Genomic DNA, 19,451 nt, shown 5'->3' with positions numbered 1-19,451 from the left:
ATAGAAAGTGGCGAAGCTGCTTGGGAACAAATGGAGCTCCAACTGCAACCAGCTAGTAAGGCTACAAAACAAAGAGGCTATAAAACAAAGCCGTCCCAAGTCCCAACAGTGTGAGCATCACATATAACAAGGGGGGATTTGTAAGCTTATATGGTGTAGGTTCTGCGGTTTCAGTATAGGAAATGAAGGAGTATAATTACTGCAAAAAATGCAACTCTGCCTGAACAAAAAGGACTTGTGTGTGTCGGATGCTAAATCGGCTTACTAAATAGTCACATACTTTAATCAAGATGCTCATATGTGGTGTGGGATGTTCTAAGAGTAGTTGAGAAACTAAGTATACTGACAACAAATGCAACAACACAATTTTGTACCTTTTCTCGTAGAATTCTGATAGTTTCAGAGGAGCACGTAGGCAAAACAATAATTGATCAAATTAGTCTCTGTTACTTCAACCATGTAAATTAACACCATTTCTGGCATGTATTATTTTCTGTTCACAAATCTGGGCTATTTACAACATGTGCTGTAAAGAATGAATAACTATCGAAATGGAAACACCGACACACGATACCAAGAAGCCAGATATGAACAAGACAACCATAGCATCTTCAGAGCACAAGCAGAAATCAACCAAAGTAAAAAGGGTGGCACAAAAGCTACGCGTACTCACGTTGAACTGCGGCTTGCTTCGTCATTCATCAAGCCTTTGAAACTTTTAGCCAACCATATTGCTGTTTCTCGAGGGGACACCTTGGCCTTCCCAAATGGCTTTAGAACAATCGCAAGCTCCTCCAGCCTACTGTGTTCCAGTAATTCTGCAGAAAGTTCTAAGAGACCTTCCAGAGCCTCAGCTCGCTGCCTGAAAGATGTCACATCTAGTATTTCCTTAGCCGGAGCTGCTTCCTGCTTAAACCCATTGTTGGTCTCCAGAGTACTAAAATTTCCTTCCGGTATGGTTGGCAGTTTTATGGCATCTGTACTGGATGGTTTCTGAAAGGTAATATTAGCTTCTACTACATTTGGCTTCACCGTATCAGAATCTATAGGTCCAGAAGGTATGAGGTTTGGCTCGGTGCTTCTTACACCTATCTCTTCTCTTACCATGTTAAGACGTTTGTCAACATCAATGCTCTCTGATCCAGTTTCTTTTACTGCCTGCTCACCATTCACATGGAAACTGCTGTGGCTTATGACATGTATAATGTCCTCAACTGGAGGAGGATTTAAATGAGGACCCGATGGTTTCTCTGATGACTGGGTGAGAGTGGGTCCTCTTCCTGGCTCAGTGTTCATCATTGTTGTTGGGACCAAGGAACAAAGATCTGGTACTGATGAAAGCAGTTCCCGCACTGTGAACTTGTCTTCATCGCTTGGTACAGTAACTGTTTCACTGCACTGACCCACCTGACTGGAGAGCATTCCATCCTTGCAAATAAACTCTTGTTCAGGAATATCAGAAGATTGCACCATGGCTGCGCTTAGACTAAGATCACCATTACTAGTCATTTTCTTCTCACAATTGGTTGTGATGATTTCTGAACTTTTTTTACTTGTTATGCCGTGCTTTTGTATGATAGTGTCAGGTATCAAACATTTGCAGGATGAGACCAAATAAGTTGGTGAGTCAGGTTCAGACGGTTCAGACTGGTTGGTGTTTTCAGCATTACCAATCGTAGAACTGGAGCAAGCACTGTTGTCTTCCTTGGTTGCTAAAGCCCTAGGAGGAGCAGATTTTGCTCGTGTATTGTCTGGTTTTCTCTTAAGATCTTCTAGATGACTTGGAGGAACCATTGGAACACTTGGAAGTTTCACAAGAGCGTTGCTTGGACTATGGAGATGCTGACAAGGATTCCTTGCATGCTCTGCCATGACCTTATTGTGAGCTCGCTTTACCCCAGTGTGTTGACGGCTTGGACTTGCTACTCCTTGCCTCCGAGTAGGAATACTGGTGCATTTAATAAAAATGGGCGGTGTTCTGTTCTTAACCTTCCCTGCAGCTGCATCAACAACTTCTCCAACCTGCTTGGCAAGGTGTGGATGTAATAGCTCATCTACTTTAATTTTAACCTTCGGAGAATGCTCAACAATTGGTGACTGCAAGATTGAATAGAACCAGAAAAGAATTAGCAAACTTAGAGAAATGGATTTACGCTTTTAGCACAAGAAAACCATTTATCCTTACCAAATGCTTCAAGGGAGGAGATGCATGTCCTCGTTTGACAGGTTCACAGCTTGCATTTGCTGATTCATGTGACATAACTTCACTAGACCTTGAACTGGAGGAAATATCACTTTGCTTTGAGTCGTCAGATGAGCGTTCTCTATTGCTAGGTGAATTTAGCTTTACACGGCTAGCTCTAACAGGAGAATTGCTTTCCCTAAATTTGCTCTCCTCTCTTAGAGTTGTTAGTATCTTCTTAATTATCTTTGGTTGCTTATTCTCATGTCCAGGATGTTGATTATCTTGTACGGATTTTGATGAATCTTGTCTCTTGAGTCCAGGACAAGCAGTATCTTTATGTCTCTGAAGTTCAGTAGTTTCAGCACCCTCGGTATCAATGGTGTTGCTGGAACTTGAAGCTAGTCCTGACGTGTTTCTTTCATTTGATTGTATGCTATCCATATCACTGCCAGTTCCAGAAATGCTACTACACTGACTCCCAGACATACTTTTCTGACTGCTCCGTGAATCGGTGCCAGGTTTCTCTGGTGATCGACCAGGATGTAATATATTAGCAAATGGACGGTATTGATTCACATAAGGTTGGAGGTATGGATTTTTTATAATCTCGGATGCCTGTAAACAAAAATGTAACAGATACTCTAAGAATCTAATAAATGTGCGTGACAAACAAGTATTGCAGCTGCAGGGGAGGTATCTCTTTGCTTAGTAGCTTACAGTAGGTCGATGTTCAGGACTCTTCCTCAACATGCTTTTGATAAGTGTTTTCCTGTATTCAACAGTAAAATGGTACATTAGCTAGTCATGCACTGGATAATATTTCCAAACAAACAAGAAAGATGGATTGAAAACTTTTACATATGACCAATTTCATTGCCAAATGTACTGTTCAATACTTACATAGATGAAGAATAGAAAGTAGGCAAAGGGCCAATGGAGGAGCGATTTATCTTACTTATCAGTCCAGCCATATCCTGAAAGAAACATGGAGTAAGCTCAAGCTTACCTCAACTTCTATACTTTTGAAATTAATAACACTACATAGTAAAATATGCAAAGGCTGAGAGATGAGATGCAACTGAGGCACAGCAGCAATTTGATAAAGCGCAGTGGTATATACACCATTTTCAATTCAAAATATCCATCTAATTTCATGCTCTAACTTGTATAGGTTTAAATGCAAAGCACTCAAAAGTCAGGACTCAGGAATGAATTGCTTGGATGAATCATGAAGAACTTTGATCCAATATGTTGTGAAGCTGAAAGATAAACTTATCCTTGCCCTATATAATGCTTCATGTAGCATGCTCATGTAATGTGCACTCGCAAATACATAAAGAGGGGAACCAAGTAGGCAGAGAGGGAGAGAGAGAGAGTCTGAGGGAGTCAAACACCAAGCAAATGCCAGAGCCACAGGCTGAAGAGTTCAATATTTCTAAGTTGTCTGGTCATTTTGGCGACTGATAAAATGGAAGTGATAGAAGAACTGAAAGTGGCATAGATGCCACAATCCCTCAACAGAAGATGCACAGTCACTCTTCGCTACCAAGGCTTGGATTCTGAAAACCATATAGTTCTAGCTTTTCTTTTTCAATAGCAGCATGCTTAGCTAATACCCTAATTTCGAATGACTCTAATCACACTGATCCTTCCAGTAGTTAGCTTAGGGATTTTCTGTATCAATTGGCATGTCGTCTTTTCTATAAATCTGTTATGACACACATGCTCATTTTCGTAATTGATTGGTTTACTCGTTAATAAGTTATAGAAGGATGAGAGTTTATTTTTTTCTCTCGAACATGCGTGAGAGCTGCGTGTCATTTCATTAGTAGGTAAAAAATGGTTAGATTACATGCCAAATCCATGGCTTGGTTAGTGTTTTGTTACACTCACGCTCTTGTATCTATGGAAAGAAGAATGTGGTTCAAAATTAACATTATTGGAAATGGGGCCTGAACACAAATTGACAGCATCCACTTGCAGACAAATATGAAAATCATCTCTGTACAGAAACTAGCGTCGAGGAGTATAAGCCAAATAAGAACTCACAAAAGCCTTGAAAGCAGGTCGATGAGCAGCCATCTCATACATACAACATCCTGCAAAGACACCAGTTAAAAGAGGCATCTAATATTAATATATTTAAGCATCTCTTTATATGTAAGAAACTATTACCAAGAGACCATATATCTGACTTGAATCCATAGGGAATGTCTGTAAGCAACTCTGGGCACATATAATTTGGTGTTCCCACAACCTAAGGAACATCATTCTAGAACATAAGATTCTGAGAGCAGACAAGGCAACTAACATAATGAAAGCAGAAAAACAGACATGAATTAGTCAAACATGTGGTTCCTGTTTTCATTAGGATTTTAGAATATGAAACAAAAACAGAAATGAAGGACAAATTTTCAAGCAAGAAACAAAAGAAATAAGAGAAAAAAGGCTACCGAAGAGGCTAGATCATCTGCCTTTAAAGTCTTGGCCAGGCCAAAATCTCCTGCAAGTGAAATGAGCTATTAAAACCACAGAAATGAAGCATTGCAAAACATGTAGAGTTATAGAATTTGAAATAGCATGGGAAACTAACCAAGACGAATATCCTGTTCTTTGGTAAGAAATATGTTTGAGCACTGCCAAAAAAAGAGAGGTCAACACTGAATCCTGCTTCTTAAACTGACAACATCTCTATTCTTTGTCACTTACCTTGAGATCTCGATGCAAAACAAAGTTTGAATGCAAGTAGTCAACAGCTAATGCCAATTGCGCAAACCATCTCAGTAGTTTCTGTAGGTCACTAAGAAACAGTTAGCACATATTTCCAAAATTTTCTCTTGACACGTGAAAAAAGGAACTGAAAAATCATAGCAACCTCCTCTGGGAAGTATGTCCCATTCGCTTTTTTCATCAATTCAGCCCTGCCAATTGTCAAAGAGGAATACAATTAGACAAAAAGTCATCACAAAGGCGGTAGAAAAGCTAGTTCAAAACAGCACACAGCACTCACATATCGCCACCTTCACAGTATCCCGTCACAATGCAAACATAGCAGCCCTATCAAAACTCATGCGTTGAGGTAACAGAGGACGGAACCAAATAAAAGGCAAATACAGAAGCATGTTCATGAAGAACCAACCTTCTCAACCCATGCCTCCTTGAACTCAACGATGTAAGGATGTTGCAAGCGAGCAATAAGAGCCATCTGCAATTTCCATTTGCTCTATCAGTTCACCGAAGACAGTGCAAAATGACAAACAAACAAATGAAAAAGGGCGTGTAAATTTCTGTTCTGCTGACCTCCTGGTGAGCAGACTTGCGGCATCGCTCTGTCTGCCTTGCAAGACGTATTTTCTTCAACACATACCTGCAGTAGCAAAGCAAAAGACTGTCGGCTAGGCAAATTCACGGGGAAACAGGCTCAGTAACTAAATTGAACCGTACTTCTTTTTCTCTGTCTTGTGGTTGACGAGGATGGCAGCACCAAAGGCGCCGCGACCAATCTGCTCCAAAACCTCGTACTGATCCATCCGTGACTCCATGGCTCCCAACCACTCAACACAGCTGCTAAAACTCCAGAGCAGCAGCACGCGCTTGCAGAACTTCAGTCTCTAATAACAGAAGCTCTGGCATGAGGCATCTCTCGTACGCGCCACAACTTCAAGCCCAATCAGTCCCGTAGGCTGGGCGATTTCTGCAAAAATCGTCGGAACAGGCGTGACTCAAGCAGCTTCAGTCTTCAGTGCAGGCTCCGCCGCTCAAAATTGAAGAAAACCTACCCCTGTTCCATCCAATCCAAATATCCAATCGTAATCCTAAAGACACCTACTAACTCAATCACATAGGACAATCGATGAAAAAACATTCGGCCACACAAACTCACGGATGAAGTTCAGCAACCGTACCACGCACGCACGGGAAAAGGTCGCCCGTCCCTCACAGGAAAGCTAGAAGTTTATCAACTGCACCGCGCACAGTTCCCACCAACCGCCACCGCTCGGGACAGGGACCTTACCGCTGGCGGGCCTCTCTCCACCGACATTGGCCACAGGCAGAGCGCTCCAGCCGCCGGTCCACACGGCGGTGACTCTCCCGCTCCGGCCGAGTCCCCTCGACGGGGTGGGACCGCGCGCGCGTCGCCGACGTCTCCGGCCTCCGCGGCTGCGCTCGTGGTCTGTGGTGCCCCGCGGCTTCCCCTGCTGTGCTGGAGGGGATTTGGTGTGGCCTTTGATCTGGCGTCTCGTTTTTGTTCTGGTGTGTGCTGTTGGTTGGTTATTTAAATCCGCATATGGGAAAGGAAGAGGCGCTTATATATATATGCGCCTTCCGTCAGCCATGAGCGGATGAGCCACTGCGGGGTAATAATGAGAGGTCACTAGTACTGCTTGACAAAGCGATCATCTATTGACATAAAATTAAAAGATACTAGGGCCAGTGCTGCTCACTGATTCGGGTGGGAATGGAGATCGTTTTTTTTGTTCAATAAACCGTGGTTGCTGCTGTGCAATCAAATTCGGTACAAATTCATAATATTCTTCTAATGATCCAATAGCCAACGAACATGTAAACTAGAATCTCAATCTGAATAATTTTGTTGTGCCCTTTATACCGATGAGATGTCCCCATCACGATGTCCCGTATGTTTGCCGGTTGTCGCCTTCGCCTTGCAGCCCTTGCTTGCTATGTTTAGCCAAGCATATTTTCTTTTCTCCATCTACGTTATTTAATTATTTTCTTTATTAAATTATAGTTTTGTAGTAAGGGCTGCTGCTTCACATGTTTTTGTTTTCTCTATCTCTATCTAGACCGTCTCTACACCACGACTCAAAGCATGAACTCGGGCAGGACTCCAAAAACATGATTACAAAATAGGGTGATTAAATCTTAGCGGGTGGAATCTGAGGTTCATGTAACATATCAAATCTCTTGCATAATAAAAATAAGAGTTTATAACATTTTGGAGGTTGATCCTAGGTTAGATGCTCTCAAGCTAACGACATCATACCCTTACACTGGAGTCATCTTAGTAGGTAGGGATAAAGGTAGATTAGAACCATTAGGCTTGAACTTCCATCACAATTTCCACCACAATCGTGAGGTGATGGAAAGCTGGAAGGTAGTTGCACTCTGTAGTGTTTGAGCTTGTTTTCCTCCTCCCGACAACTCAAGCCATGTCTTCCTTTATATCCTTGAGAGTTTTTAGTCTCTTATCTAGCACCTCATCGATATTTCCGTCATCAAATCATGATGTATAACAATAGACAATTTGTTTTGTTTAGCAAGCCTATATGCATACAAAATCATCTCAACAGGTAACACAACCTCTTACCCATATACAACTCAAAAGGTGTAACTTTAGTTGCACAAGCATGTCTAGAAACATAATGTTGAAGGGGTTGACATGACAGGCTAGTGGGAGGCAAAATAGTTTTTTTCTAAAACTTAAACACACCTTCTAAGCAAAACAAGTGCAAAATTAAAGTAATTGATTTAGCCAAGACTATACCCCTATGTCTATCATAGACACCTTAAAAGGATCCTACTTAAATAACTAAGGTGCACTATAGTTAGCAAGATCACACAAACCTATGCAGCTGGTACTCAAGCAATTTGGGAGCTCCTACACGTGCTAGCGAGCAAAGTGTACAAAGCCTAAGCACACTAGCACTACTCAACTAGCAAATGCACACAAGCCAAACTAGAGAGCTAAACAACTTAGCTACATAAGCAAATCAAAGATACTAAGCTACATAATCTTACTAGCACAAGAGAGCAAATAATTTACTACACAAGTAAACAAGTCACAAGAACAACACTAAACACTAGCACAAGTACGAACAAGTAATAACAAGCTACTGTTAGGAAGTTGCAAACCAACGAGGAGACAAATGCTGACATGATAATATTTCTCCCGGGGTTTGGTCGCTTTCCAACCACTTACTTGATGTTGAGGCAAGCTCAAGGTTGCCACCAATTCTCTTGCTAAAGGTGACACGCAAATCATACTATCACACATGGAGTACTCACAACCAAGCTCTAGCACTTGATCCGGTTTAACCAATTGGCACTCTTCACACCTTGCTCTATTGGTGTCGTTCTTTACTTCTCTCATGGGGTGAGCATGGTACCCCTCATAGTGCCTTCTCTAGAGCCATGCACAACCTTGTTGCATGCTTCAATGAAGCCACAACCCGCAAACAATCTAGGAGGTGGCAACCTACAAAAGTAACAAGCACCATGGGTTTGCAACTTGATCACCTAGTGCTAGTCATTACAAACACGTTAGGAATCACTCACACAATTGATGTGATCTCTATCAAGCATATGTGAGTAGAAGTCCTAAGTAAAGCACAACATTTGGCAACACCTCCCCAAGGTTCTCTATGTATACAATGAGTTGGTGATCCCTCTATTTATAGAAGAGAGGGCACAACTCATTGTTATCAAAAAGTGCCAAAGTGTGGGGGCACTAGACATGTCTGGTGTAGGGATGGCAACGGGTCGGATTCGGATCGGATATTGAAAATATCCGCCCGCAGTCATATCCACGGTCATAGATAATATCCGCCCGCGATTATATCCACGGGTAGAAATTCATATCCATATCCATGCCCATCGGGTTTCGGATATCCATCGGATATGATAAAACCATTTTCAACAATTGAATAACATAATTAATCAAAATGCTTCCTAATTCGACATCATACACAACTTAAAATTGAATAAAAATTTAAATATACATGTCCTTCAACAAGCAACATTCTCAACATGACAAAAATACATGTCTACATGTCTCGACACAAAAACAAATCCATGTCTGCTTTTGGCCTTAAGTCTTTTGATTCTGATCTGATCCGAGTGTAGTGTTGTGTTGAGCACTTGAGCTAGTCAATGATAGTAGAATCATGTTCATCCTGGCAAACAACAAAATAGATAAATGGTTAAATCAATGATCAGATTTGATAACCAAAATATAACAACATACTAAAGAGTTGAATCATGTTACCATTTCTTCCTCTTCATCCTCCAAACAAGTCATTAGTACATTTATAAAACAGGATTGGTCGCCTAACATGTCAGCTCGGGCCCAAGCTTGCATACACATCAACCCTTCTACTATTTTTGGAGCAAGTCTACTACGATGTGGGCTAATTACTCTCCCTCAGTACTAAAGACAGACTCAGATGCCACTGTTGTAACAGGAATTGCCATTACATCTCGAGCAATTTTTCTCAAAGTTGGATACTTGATCCCTGCATATTGCCACCAATTGATAATGTCAAGCTCTTGAGTTCTTGGCAGTATTGGTTCCTCCAAGTACAAATCCAACTCAGTCCGTACAAAGGTTGAATGCTCTTCTGGTTCCTCAGACAAGAATTTGTCAAATATGCCAAACATAAGGTCATCACCTTCATTGAGGACAACATTTCTATTTGATGTCCCTACACCATCAGTTGTTGCCATGCCCTCCATTGATACTTGATATTCCAGTACCAACTCATACAACAAAGAGCGAACTCTACACACTTCATTGTTGGTTCTTTGATTGTCTTCCCCATAAATGGTGCTATAGAAAGCTTTCACAAACTTCAATTTGTATCTAGGATCTAAAACAGTAGCTACCTCCATAAGCCCATGAACATCTATCCAATACTTTTTAAATTTTTCTTTCATCAATGCTGACATCTCTTCTACCTTAGGGATTGCACTAGTCCTCCATTTCTCAATAGCCAAATAAATACCACATATTTTAGGGAAAAAAGGTTGGCTGTGACATAATTTGTTCCTGATAATAGCTCAGTTGCATCAAAAAACATCTTTAGTCTACTACAAAGCTCCCTAGCAAATTCCCAATCCTCTGTTGTTGGCTTAAATGAAGTACAAAGTCTTTCTTTACTTGCAAGGCGGTCAAATACTATTTGATACTCTAGTGCAGTGCTAAGCATAATATAAGTTGAATTCCATCTTGTCTTACAATCTAGAGCTATCCTTTTATCATATTTAACATTCATTTGAGCAGTTATGCGTTCAAAACGCTCATGTCTTTTTGGCGTGGCACACCAAAATGCAACACTATCACGTACCCTTTCAATGCCTTTATCCATAACAGTCATTCCATCTTTCACAATAAGATTAATGATGTGTGCTGCACAACGCATGTGTAACAATTTACCATCTAGCATGAGGGAGACGAGGGGCAACTTATCTTGCATAGAACTCATCAAACTATCATTGGTGGTGCAATTATCAAGAGTCACAGTCGACACCTTCTTTTCTATTTTCCAATCTTGTAGTACCTCATAAAGGACATCACTTATAACTTCACCAGTGTGTGGGGCGGGCACATATATGAACCTATAATAACCCAACATATCAATTTTAGCAACACCATCACAACAAGATTATAAGACTATAGTAGAGAACATGAAACGAAAGAAAATATTACCTCAAAAGAAAAGATTTCAGCTTCCAATCATCATTGATAAAATGTACTGTAACCGACATGTATCCTTTCTTTTGGTGGTTTGCTGTCCACATATCAGTAGTTACAGCAATTCGAGATTGGCACTTGTAAGGAAAATGGACCCCGGGCCATTTGGCTAATTGAGTTTTGGTGTTTGATGAACAACACAATCCGTGAACTAATAAGTTTTCTAGTGTTTGTGTTTGTAGTTCACAGGATGCGAAGAGAATTGGACCAAGGCAATGAGGATGCAACACCTCAAAAGAAGACATAAAAAGATGCATAGGAGTCCAATGCTCAAGAACAAAGAAGCCCGAAGAAATCAGCGAAGAAAACCAAGACAAGGGCTGTCAGCCAGCGCCTGGTGGCGCACCGGACAGTGCACAGTACCTGTCCGGTGTGCACTGGACTGTCCGGTGGGACAACCGGACGGTCTGCGCAGAGAGGCCGCAGGTAGGCGCTCTCGGGCTGTAGCACCGGACTGTCCGGTGTGCACCGGACTGTCCGGTGTGCCAACGGGCAGACGGCAACGGTCGAATCCAACGGTCGGATCCAACGGTCGACTGCTACAGACGCCAACGGTCGGCTGACATAGGCGCACCGGACATCTACTGTTCAGTGTCCGGTGGTGCACCGGACTGTCCGGTGCACCCGACGACAGAAAGCTGCTGCTTTCTGTTCAACGGCTAGTTGGGGGTGTGGAGGCTATAAATACCACCCCAACCGGCCATTCTCAAGTGTGAGAGCCCAAGCAACATTCCAATACACATAGTGCATATTTCCAAGTGCTCAAACACCCAAGTGCTTAATAGAATCACTCGGTGATTAGCGTAGGTGCTTTGCGAAGTGCTTAGGTTAGTTAGACCGCTTTAGCGCTTGCTCTAGGTGAATCCTAGTTAGTTGAGTGAGTTTAGATAAACCTCACAACCCCTCGGCTCTTGCGCGAGCCGTTGTAATTGTACCGAGTGGGGCGAGAGTCTTGCGAGACCGTGACAACCGTGTTTGTGTCACGGCCGCCACCGTGTACCGGAGGGAACGAGGCCCGCGGCGTTTCGGCCGGAAGCTCGATAGTGGAGACGGCGGGGAGCGTCCGAGAGGAGCCGGAAGCGGAGCACCACTTGCGCGTGGAGAAGGCCCGCGGCTCTCTACGGAGTTACTCGACCGAGGTGCTTGGCCCTCGCGTGGGCTTCCCTTTGCGTAGGGGCACCAACGAGGATTAGTCGGGACCTTGCGCGGTTCCGGATACCTCGGTAAAAATACCGGCGTCATCCACGAGAGTTTGCCTCTCTACTTAGCTCTTTACATTCCGCATTTATATTAAGCATTTAAGTTTCAATCTTGTTGTCATACTTATTTAGTGTAGATTGAAACTTAGCCTTTGCGGTAGAGATAGCAACACTTAGACAAAACCTAGTTTGCACATCCTAGTTTTGATTCTTGCATAGGTTTTGCTCTAGGGATTTAATTGTGGCCTAGTTTAGTAAAAATTTAAGAAGTCCTAATTCACCCCCCCCCCCCTCTTAGGCGTCACCCGTTTCCTTCAATTGGTATCAAAGCTCGGTTTGGCTCATTTGAAACGTTTTAGCTTCACCGCTAAAAGAGCCGACGCTTTTTAGAGGAAGGGATGGATACCCATAGGCCACCACACTTCGACGGCACTAATTTCCCATATTATAGTGCTAGAATGGCTTGCTACCTAGAGGCCGTTGATCTAGGTGTTTGGAGAGTCACTCGTGACGGGATGAAACCCCTCAAGAATCCCGAGAAACCCACCACGAGTGAGGAAAAAGAAATTCATTTAAATGCTAGAGCCAAAAATTGCTTGTATGAATCTCTTAGCATGGATATTTTCAATCAAGTATTTACCCTGAAAACTGCTAATGAGATTTGGCTAAAATTGCATGAGCTCCATGACGGCACATCCAATGTCCGTGAGCAAAAACATTGCCTAGTCTTAAATGAGTATAATTCTTTTGCTATGAAAGATGATGAGCTTGTTAGAGACATGTATTCTCGCTTGAATCTAATTATCAATGAGCTCAATTCTATTGGCATTAACAAGCTAGGTGATGCGGACATTGTGAGGAAGATTATCTCCCTGCTACCACAACAAAAATATGGGAGCATCATCACCATCCTTCACAACATGGAGAACTTGAGCAACATGACCCCGACCATTGTGATTGGGAAAATCGCGGCCTTTGAGATGTCGCGAAAAATGAGTCGGGGAGAGGAGCCAACTTCCTCAAAGCCATATGCTTTTGCATGTGATGAAAGGAAGGGCAAAAAGAAGGCTCCCACTCCAAGTTCCTCAAGCGAAAAAGAGGAAGAAGAAGAAGAAAGTGATGATGATGAAGATAATCAATCATGTACATCATCCTCCGAGGACGAAGAAACAATCCGACGCGTCGGAAAGGTAATGAGGATGATCCGCAAGATTAATCTAATGGGTGTGCCCCTGCAGGTCGAGGATCTTCTCTTTAATATTGACAGGAAAAAGCAAAGGAAGAGAGGATGCTTCGCATGTGGGGAGAAGGGCCACTTCAGGGACAACTGTCCAAATATGGCCAAACCCAAAAAGGAGAGGAGCAAAGGCAAGGCGCTCACAAGTGTTAGAACTTGGGATGACTCTTCAAGTGAAGATGAATCTCCAAGGACGCGCAGCCACCGGTCCTCGTCACGATCATCACGGACATCACACAAATGCCTTATGGCAAGAGGTAACAAAAGCATTCCATCCTCTAGTGATGAAAGTAGTAGTGATGATGAAGGTGAGGGAAAGGCCTCTCTAGATGAGCTTGCAGAAGCCGTAGAATTTTTTCAGGATGTTTGCACTAAGCAAAAAGCTCAACTTAAAAATTTGAAAAATAAGTTGGTTAGCTCTCAAAATGATTACAAAGGTTTGCTAGAAAAATTTGAAACTTTTGCAAACTTAAATAGTGAGCTATCAACTAAAATTGAGCTGCTAGAATCTAGTGCTCCATCCACTGCTACCGATGATAGCCTTATTAAAAAGAATGAAAAACTTAAGGCTAAGTTAGCTAGCTCCCAAGAAGCTATTGAAAATTTGCTAGAGAAAATGGAAATTCTTAGCATACACAATAATGAGCTAACTACTAAGCTAGAAAACATTGGTAGCACCCCAGCAGCATCTTTAGTTGAAATTCCTGAAATTATTAAGAAAGATGCTTCTACTTCCTGCTTTGACTTAATTGATGATTCTAACCCCTGCAACCAAGTTGTTGTTGAGAATATTGTTGTAGAGACATGCTCTGATGAGGTTGCAAAGGAAAATGAACAATTAAAGCAAGAAGTGGCTCGTCTTGGCAAGGCTTTGTATGACAAGAAAGGCAAAGCCAAACAAATCCGACCTCCACAGGATAACACCACTGCGGGAGTGAACAAGCCTGTAGAGGGAGAAACTGTGATTTGTAGGCTATGCCACAAGGAAGGCCACAAGTCTTTCCAATGCAAGGCGATGACCGGGAATAAACAAAGGCAAAAGCTCAAGCAAAAGCCGACAAGCAAAATCTCCAGCACCTACATCAAAAAGGTGAACAAAAAGGACGCTACACCATATTTGATCAAGAAGAAGAAGAATGGAAAGGTGATAGCAATCAAGGCCAACAAGCAAGCCAACAAAGGAAAGGGGGCCAAACGCATCTGGGTGCCAAAAGAGATAATTTCAACCATGAAAAGCACCAAGAAGGTTTGGATCCCGAAAGGGAAATGAGTGAACCAAAGGTCATCGGGAAATTTGGAGACTTGGCTAAATTAGGGATGTATATCATGGGATACATCATATTGGATCAAGTTTATTGCCAAGTGGGTTAGTGAAAATTTTAGACCCAAATTTCCCACCCATGACTAAGGTAACTAGTTTTAGTGTATTCCTCGTTTTAGATATGCGTATCTATTTATCTTTTATCTAGTTTACCTTTCCTGCCTAGTATTACATTTGTTATGTACTTTTGTTCAAAATCATGCATACTAGGTAAATCATATGGTAGGATTGCTAGTTTTTGAATTCATATACTTAAGCAAACCTACATGGCTTAAAATGTTTAGTTAGAGCACGGCACATAGCTTTTATATCACTCCATAATAAATGATGCATAATTTGAAAATTTTTTGATTCCTACAAGTGTATCATCTAACTTATATGTGCCAAAGTTAGGATTATGGATAATTTGCCCCTCTTGATATCAAATCAAAGTGCATATCTCCTACAAGTATTCAAAACTTGTATGCACACCTTTAGGGGGAGGTTACTCTATAATCTAACACTTTGAGACTAACACCTTTTCAAGTCTATTTCATATGATAGTCTCATTGTAAGGAAAATGAAGTCCCCGGAGAAAGACAACAATCTTCCACTGCAAAATCTCCAAGAACTCTCATGTCTCTCAAGCTCGCCATTGACCTACAATTGGTCTTCAATTGGTATCTTTTGAGACTACATTCAGTACCATTTACATGTCTTCTCCAATATTTGATTAGACTATATTTCATATCATATGCTTCCATGTTGCTAAAAATGCATAAGTGGTTAACTCATATTCTGTTACCTATGCATAAGGGAAGTCAGTCTTTTCAAATCATGTCTTGCACCTCTAATTTTCACATGCTTTTTCCTAAGTAGAGGATCTCTGTCAGGGGGAGTATTTCTTCATCTCTAAAGGGGGAGAAAAACTCTTTCCAAAGGAGAATACTCATTTAGGAGAAATAATCTTTTGAGGAACTCCTACTCATGGTATCTTTCATGATCTACAAGTGGTATCATTCATGGCTTAATTTAATATACCTCTAGTGATATCATCTGTTGAGGGCAAGCTTTTATTTACTTCCTACATGCTTTTAATGTCTTCCTTTTCGGTGGTTGATGCCAAAGGGGGAGAAGTTTAGGGGCCAAAGCAATGAAAACTATATCAAACACCAAACACCACCAATTTAAAATTTTATAACTACAAATGACTTTTCAAGTGGTTTTGGTTATTTGGTCCAAAAATAGGAAGTAAGTGAATTATGGAGTTAGGGGGAGGCTTAAGTCCATAATGTCACATTGTGGGGACAATCATGCATCCTAGCAAGTAGATTGCATAGTTTTCATTCAAATACTTGTATTATTTGCTTGCTTTGGTTGTGTTGTCATCAATCACCAAAAAGGGGGAGATTGTAAGGAAAATGGACCCCGGGCCATTTGGCTAATTGAGTTTTGGTGTTTGATGAACAACACAATCCGTGAACTAATAAGTTTTCTAGTGTTTGTGTTTGTAGTTCACAGGATGCGAAGAGAATTGGACCAAGGCAATGAGGATGCAACACCTCAAAAGAAGACATAAAAAGATGCATAGGAGTCCAATGCTCAAGAACAAAGAAGCCCGAAGAAATCAGCGAAGAAAACCAAGACAAGGGCTGTCAGCCAGCGCCTGGTGGCGCACCGGACAGTGCACAGTACCTGTCCGGTGTGCACCGGACTGTCCGGTGGGACAACCGGACGGTCTGCGCAGAGAGGCCGCAGGTAGGCGCTCTCGGGCTGTAGCACCGGACTGTCCGGTGTGCACCGGACTGTCCGGTGTGCCAACGGGCAGACGGCAACGGTCGAATCCAACGGTCGGATCCAACGGTCGACTGCTACAGACGCCAACGGTCGGCTGACATAGGCGCACCGGACATCTACTGTTCAGTGTCCGGTGGTGCACCGGACTGTCCGGTGCACCCGACGACAGAAAGCTGCTGCTTTCTGTTCAACGGCTAGTTGGGGGTGTGGAGGCTATAAATACCACCCCAACCGGCCATTCTCAAGTGTGAGAGCCCAAGCAACATTCCAATACACATAGTGCATATTTCCAAGTGCTCAAACACCCAAGTGCTTAATAGAATCACTCGGTGATTAGCGTAGGTGCTTTGCGAAGTGCTTAGGTTAGTTAGACCGCTTTAGCGCTTGCTCTAGGTGAATCCTAGTTAGTTGAGTGAGTTTAGATAAACCTCACAACCCCTCGGCTCTTGCGCGAGCCGTTGTAATTGTACCGAGTGGGGCGAGAGTCTTGCGAGACCGTGACAACCGTGTTTGTGTCACGGCCGCCACCGTGTACCGGAGGGAACGAGGCCCGCGGCGTTTCGGCCGGAAGCTCGATAGTGGAGACGGCGGGGAGCGTCCGAGAGGAGCCGGAAGCGGAGCACCACTTGCGCGTGGAGAAGGCCCGCGGCTCTCTACGGAGTTACTCGACCGAGGTGCTTGGCCCTCGCGTGGGCTTCCCTTTGCGTAGGGGCACCAACGAGGATTAGTCGGGACCTTGCGCGGTTCCGGATACCTCGGTAAAAATACCGGCGTCATCCACGAGAGTTTGCCTCTCTACTTAGCTCTTTACATTCCGCATTTATATTAAGCATTTAAGTTTCAATCTTGTTGTCATACTTATTTAGTGTAGATTGAAACTTAGCCTTTGCGGTAGAGATAGCAACACTTAGACAAAACCTAGTTTGCACATCCTAGTTTTGATTCTTGCATAGGTTTTGCTCTAGGGATTTAATTGTGGCCTAGTTTAGTAAAAATTTAAGAAGTCCTAATTCACCCCCCCCTCTTAGGCGTCACCCGTTTCCTTCAGCACTGTTGGAAGGAATTCACTAAAGAAAGTCTTTGCACCTCATACATATCCAATATGTCTTTTTTAATAGTGTTTCTGGACACTACTTTGAAAAGGGGTTGTAGTGCTGCACAAAATCTTCTGAACCCAACATGATCAACCATAGAAAGTGGGTACTCATGCACACAGATCATTAGCGCAAGTTCTTTTCTAGCAACCACTTGATCAAAAACATACTTCTCAACCACAGCTCCTCCCTTCTCATTTTTGCCCAACTTCAATATTTATTGCTTTAGGCCTTTTTGACACTGCTTAGATTGACAAGTTTTAAGATGACTACGCAAGTGAGTTGTGCCAGATTTACTATCTCCAACAAAATGCTTTTTACACCAATTGCATTCAGCTTTTAATTTGCCTCCTACTGTCACTTGTTCAAACTCTAGCCATACATCAGATTTGAGCTTTCTTTTGCTTCCAACAGTTACATTACCATCTTCCCCATCTACAACCACATTATCTGTACCTCCATCTATAGGTGTTGGAGTACCAGCAGCAGCAGCACTTGAGGACGGTGTCGGAGTATCAGTCGCACCACCTGCACTTGTTGGAGTAGTAGCACTACCTCTGTTTGAGATCTGCCTCCTCAAACCATCTTGTGAGGAGGCTGGTGGGCAAGGAGATTGCGAGCCAGAGCCAATTCTAGACGTCATCCTGCTAATACATCGCATGTCAAAACTGAACCAAACTGGAAACATCATACGCAGGGAACCAAACTGAACCTGAAGGAACCAAACTGGAACATCATCCATGTATTAATATATATAACTAAACCTGAACGACGAACCTGAAGGCGCTCAGCGCAGCTGCGCAGGGGCAGGGCGAAGCTTAGTCGCTCACAGCAGGGCGGAGGCGCGGAGCTCAGAGCTGCGTCTAGCCGTCTACGCAGGGCGGACCTCAGAGCAGGGCTTGCCTGGGTGACAGCGTGTAGGCATAGGGATCCGATGGTGGACGCAGGAAAGAACGCCCTGCTCGGCTGCTCCTGGATTAGAACGCCCTGCTCGGCTATCCTAGCTTGCCTGGGTTACGGGCTGACGGCGCGTAGGGGATCCGGCCTCCGGCGGACGCAGGAAAGATAACTGCCCTGCGCCCCTGCCTGTTTGACGGCGCGTCCGCGCGTTGGGGATCTGGCCTCCGGCGGTGCCGCAGCGGACGCAGGAAAGAAGCCGCGTGAGCCGTGAGGCGTCCGGCTGCTGACAGCAGGATGCAGATGCCTGGGATTCAACTGATTGGGTCTGTGGACTCGTACACCAATGCAATGGCCTCACACGTTATCAGATAAGCCGGTACGATTGGTAGTGGGGATGGCCGGATTGGGAATTAGGGATTAGGGTGGGCAGTGGGCTGGACGCTCGTGGCTCGGTGCTTTGGTGGGCTAAATATTATTTTGGCGGGCTGGCATCTGGGCTCAATAATGTACTAATTGTTAATTTCGGATATCCAACGGATTATCCGCGGGTGAGATTTAAAATCCAAATCCATGCCCATTTTATCTCGGATCGGATATGGATCTAACCCGCGGGTCAAAAAACATATCCATATCCTAATCCGTCGGGTCGGATATCCGCCGGATATCCAAATCCACGGATGAAATTGCCATCCCTAGTCTGGTGCACCACCGATGCCTCCACCGGACACATCTGAGGTCTTCCCGATATCTACTTCTCCAACAGATACAGACTAATCACTACCCATGCTAGACATTCAGTGCACGTAGCAGACATGGCACCATACCTGTTTGGTGCCTATTAGAGTCAAAGTGATTAGAAGGTGTGCTCTTTGGTTCCTTATTCGGTGTGGTGTCTGGTGCCCACACAGGGCATGTTTAGTGCACTCTCTAGTGCATCATTGCCTTCTTAAACTTATATCGGGTGCTTAACTCGGTGTTTCACTAAACACGTCCGGTGAGGGACATCCGGTGTTACGTCTGATGACACACCGGGCACGTCTAGTGCTGCACAGTCAGCATTCGAGATCCTTTTTCAAATGTGCTAACTCCTCCATTCTTCACCTTGCACTCATAGTACTTGTGGTACATGTAGCAAACCATGGTTGCTTACTCATCAAGCATTTTCATTCCCTTAATGGTGTTATGAGGTTGGATTTACTCCATTTTACCTTTTACTTGAATCAAGTCCTTGGTGACGCAAGATACTCT

At 43.3% G+C, this 19,451-nt stretch overlaps 1 protein-coding gene across 6 annotated transcripts; it reads right to left on the bottom strand.

Annotated features, from left to right (window-relative positions):
• Positions 1-427: 427 nt before the first annotated feature.
• On the bottom strand, positions 428-6,471 carry LOC100381693 (Serine/threonine-protein kinase Nek5). 6 transcript variants are annotated; one of them, XM_008674862.3, is made up of 15 exons: positions 6,069-6,471; positions 5,630-5,879; positions 5,486-5,552; positions 5,325-5,390; positions 5,196-5,242; positions 5,061-5,106; positions 4,895-4,975; positions 4,779-4,821; positions 4,639-4,688; positions 4,361-4,442; positions 4,235-4,284; positions 3,086-3,159; positions 2,903-2,954; positions 2,186-2,800; positions 428-2,097 (listed from the first exon to the last, which is right to left on the bottom strand). In XM_008674862.3, the coding sequence occupies exons 2-15, from the start codon at positions 5,725-5,727 to the stop codon at positions 670-672; spliced, it is 2,799 nt and encodes a 932-aa protein (XP_008673084.1). In that variant the 5' UTR covers positions 5,728-5,879; positions 6,069-6,471; the 3' UTR covers positions 428-669. The 6 variants fall into 6 exon arrangements, with proteins under 6 accessions (XP_008673084.1, XP_008673083.1, XP_008673082.1 ...); XM_008674861.3 differs by having other exon boundaries at positions 6,091-6,468; XM_008674860.4 differs by having other exon boundaries at positions 5,630-5,966; positions 6,091-6,466.
• Between the last annotated feature and the right edge of the window lie 12,980 nt (positions 6,472-19,451).

This window comes from Zea mays, chromosome 3, assembly GCF_902167145.1.
Source record: "Zea mays cultivar B73 chromosome 3, Zm-B73-REFERENCE-NAM-5.0, whole genome shotgun sequence".
In the NCBI taxonomy this organism is placed as follows: domain Eukaryota; kingdom Viridiplantae; phylum Streptophyta; class Magnoliopsida; order Poales; family Poaceae; genus Zea; species Zea mays.
The sequence above is the reverse complement of the archived record's forward strand: the minus strand, read 5'-3'. Positions and strand labels throughout refer to the sequence as shown.

What these genes read in the sequence shown, in the direction of transcription:
- LOC100381693 (XM_008674862.3), bottom strand. Translation starts at nt 5,727, where the DNA reads ATGGAGTCACGGATGGATCAGTACGAGGTTTTGGAGCAGATTGGTCGC. An exon ending in ACTTTCTATTCTTCATCTAT is followed by an intron (nt 2,955 to 3,085) that starts GTAAGTATTGAA and finishes TGTTGAATACAG; the next exon opens with GAAAACACTTATCAAAAGCA. An exon ending in GTCCTGAACATCGACCTACT is followed by an intron (nt 2,801 to 2,902) that starts GTAAGCTACTAA and finishes TTTTGTTTACAG; the next exon opens with GCATCCGAGATTATAAAAAA.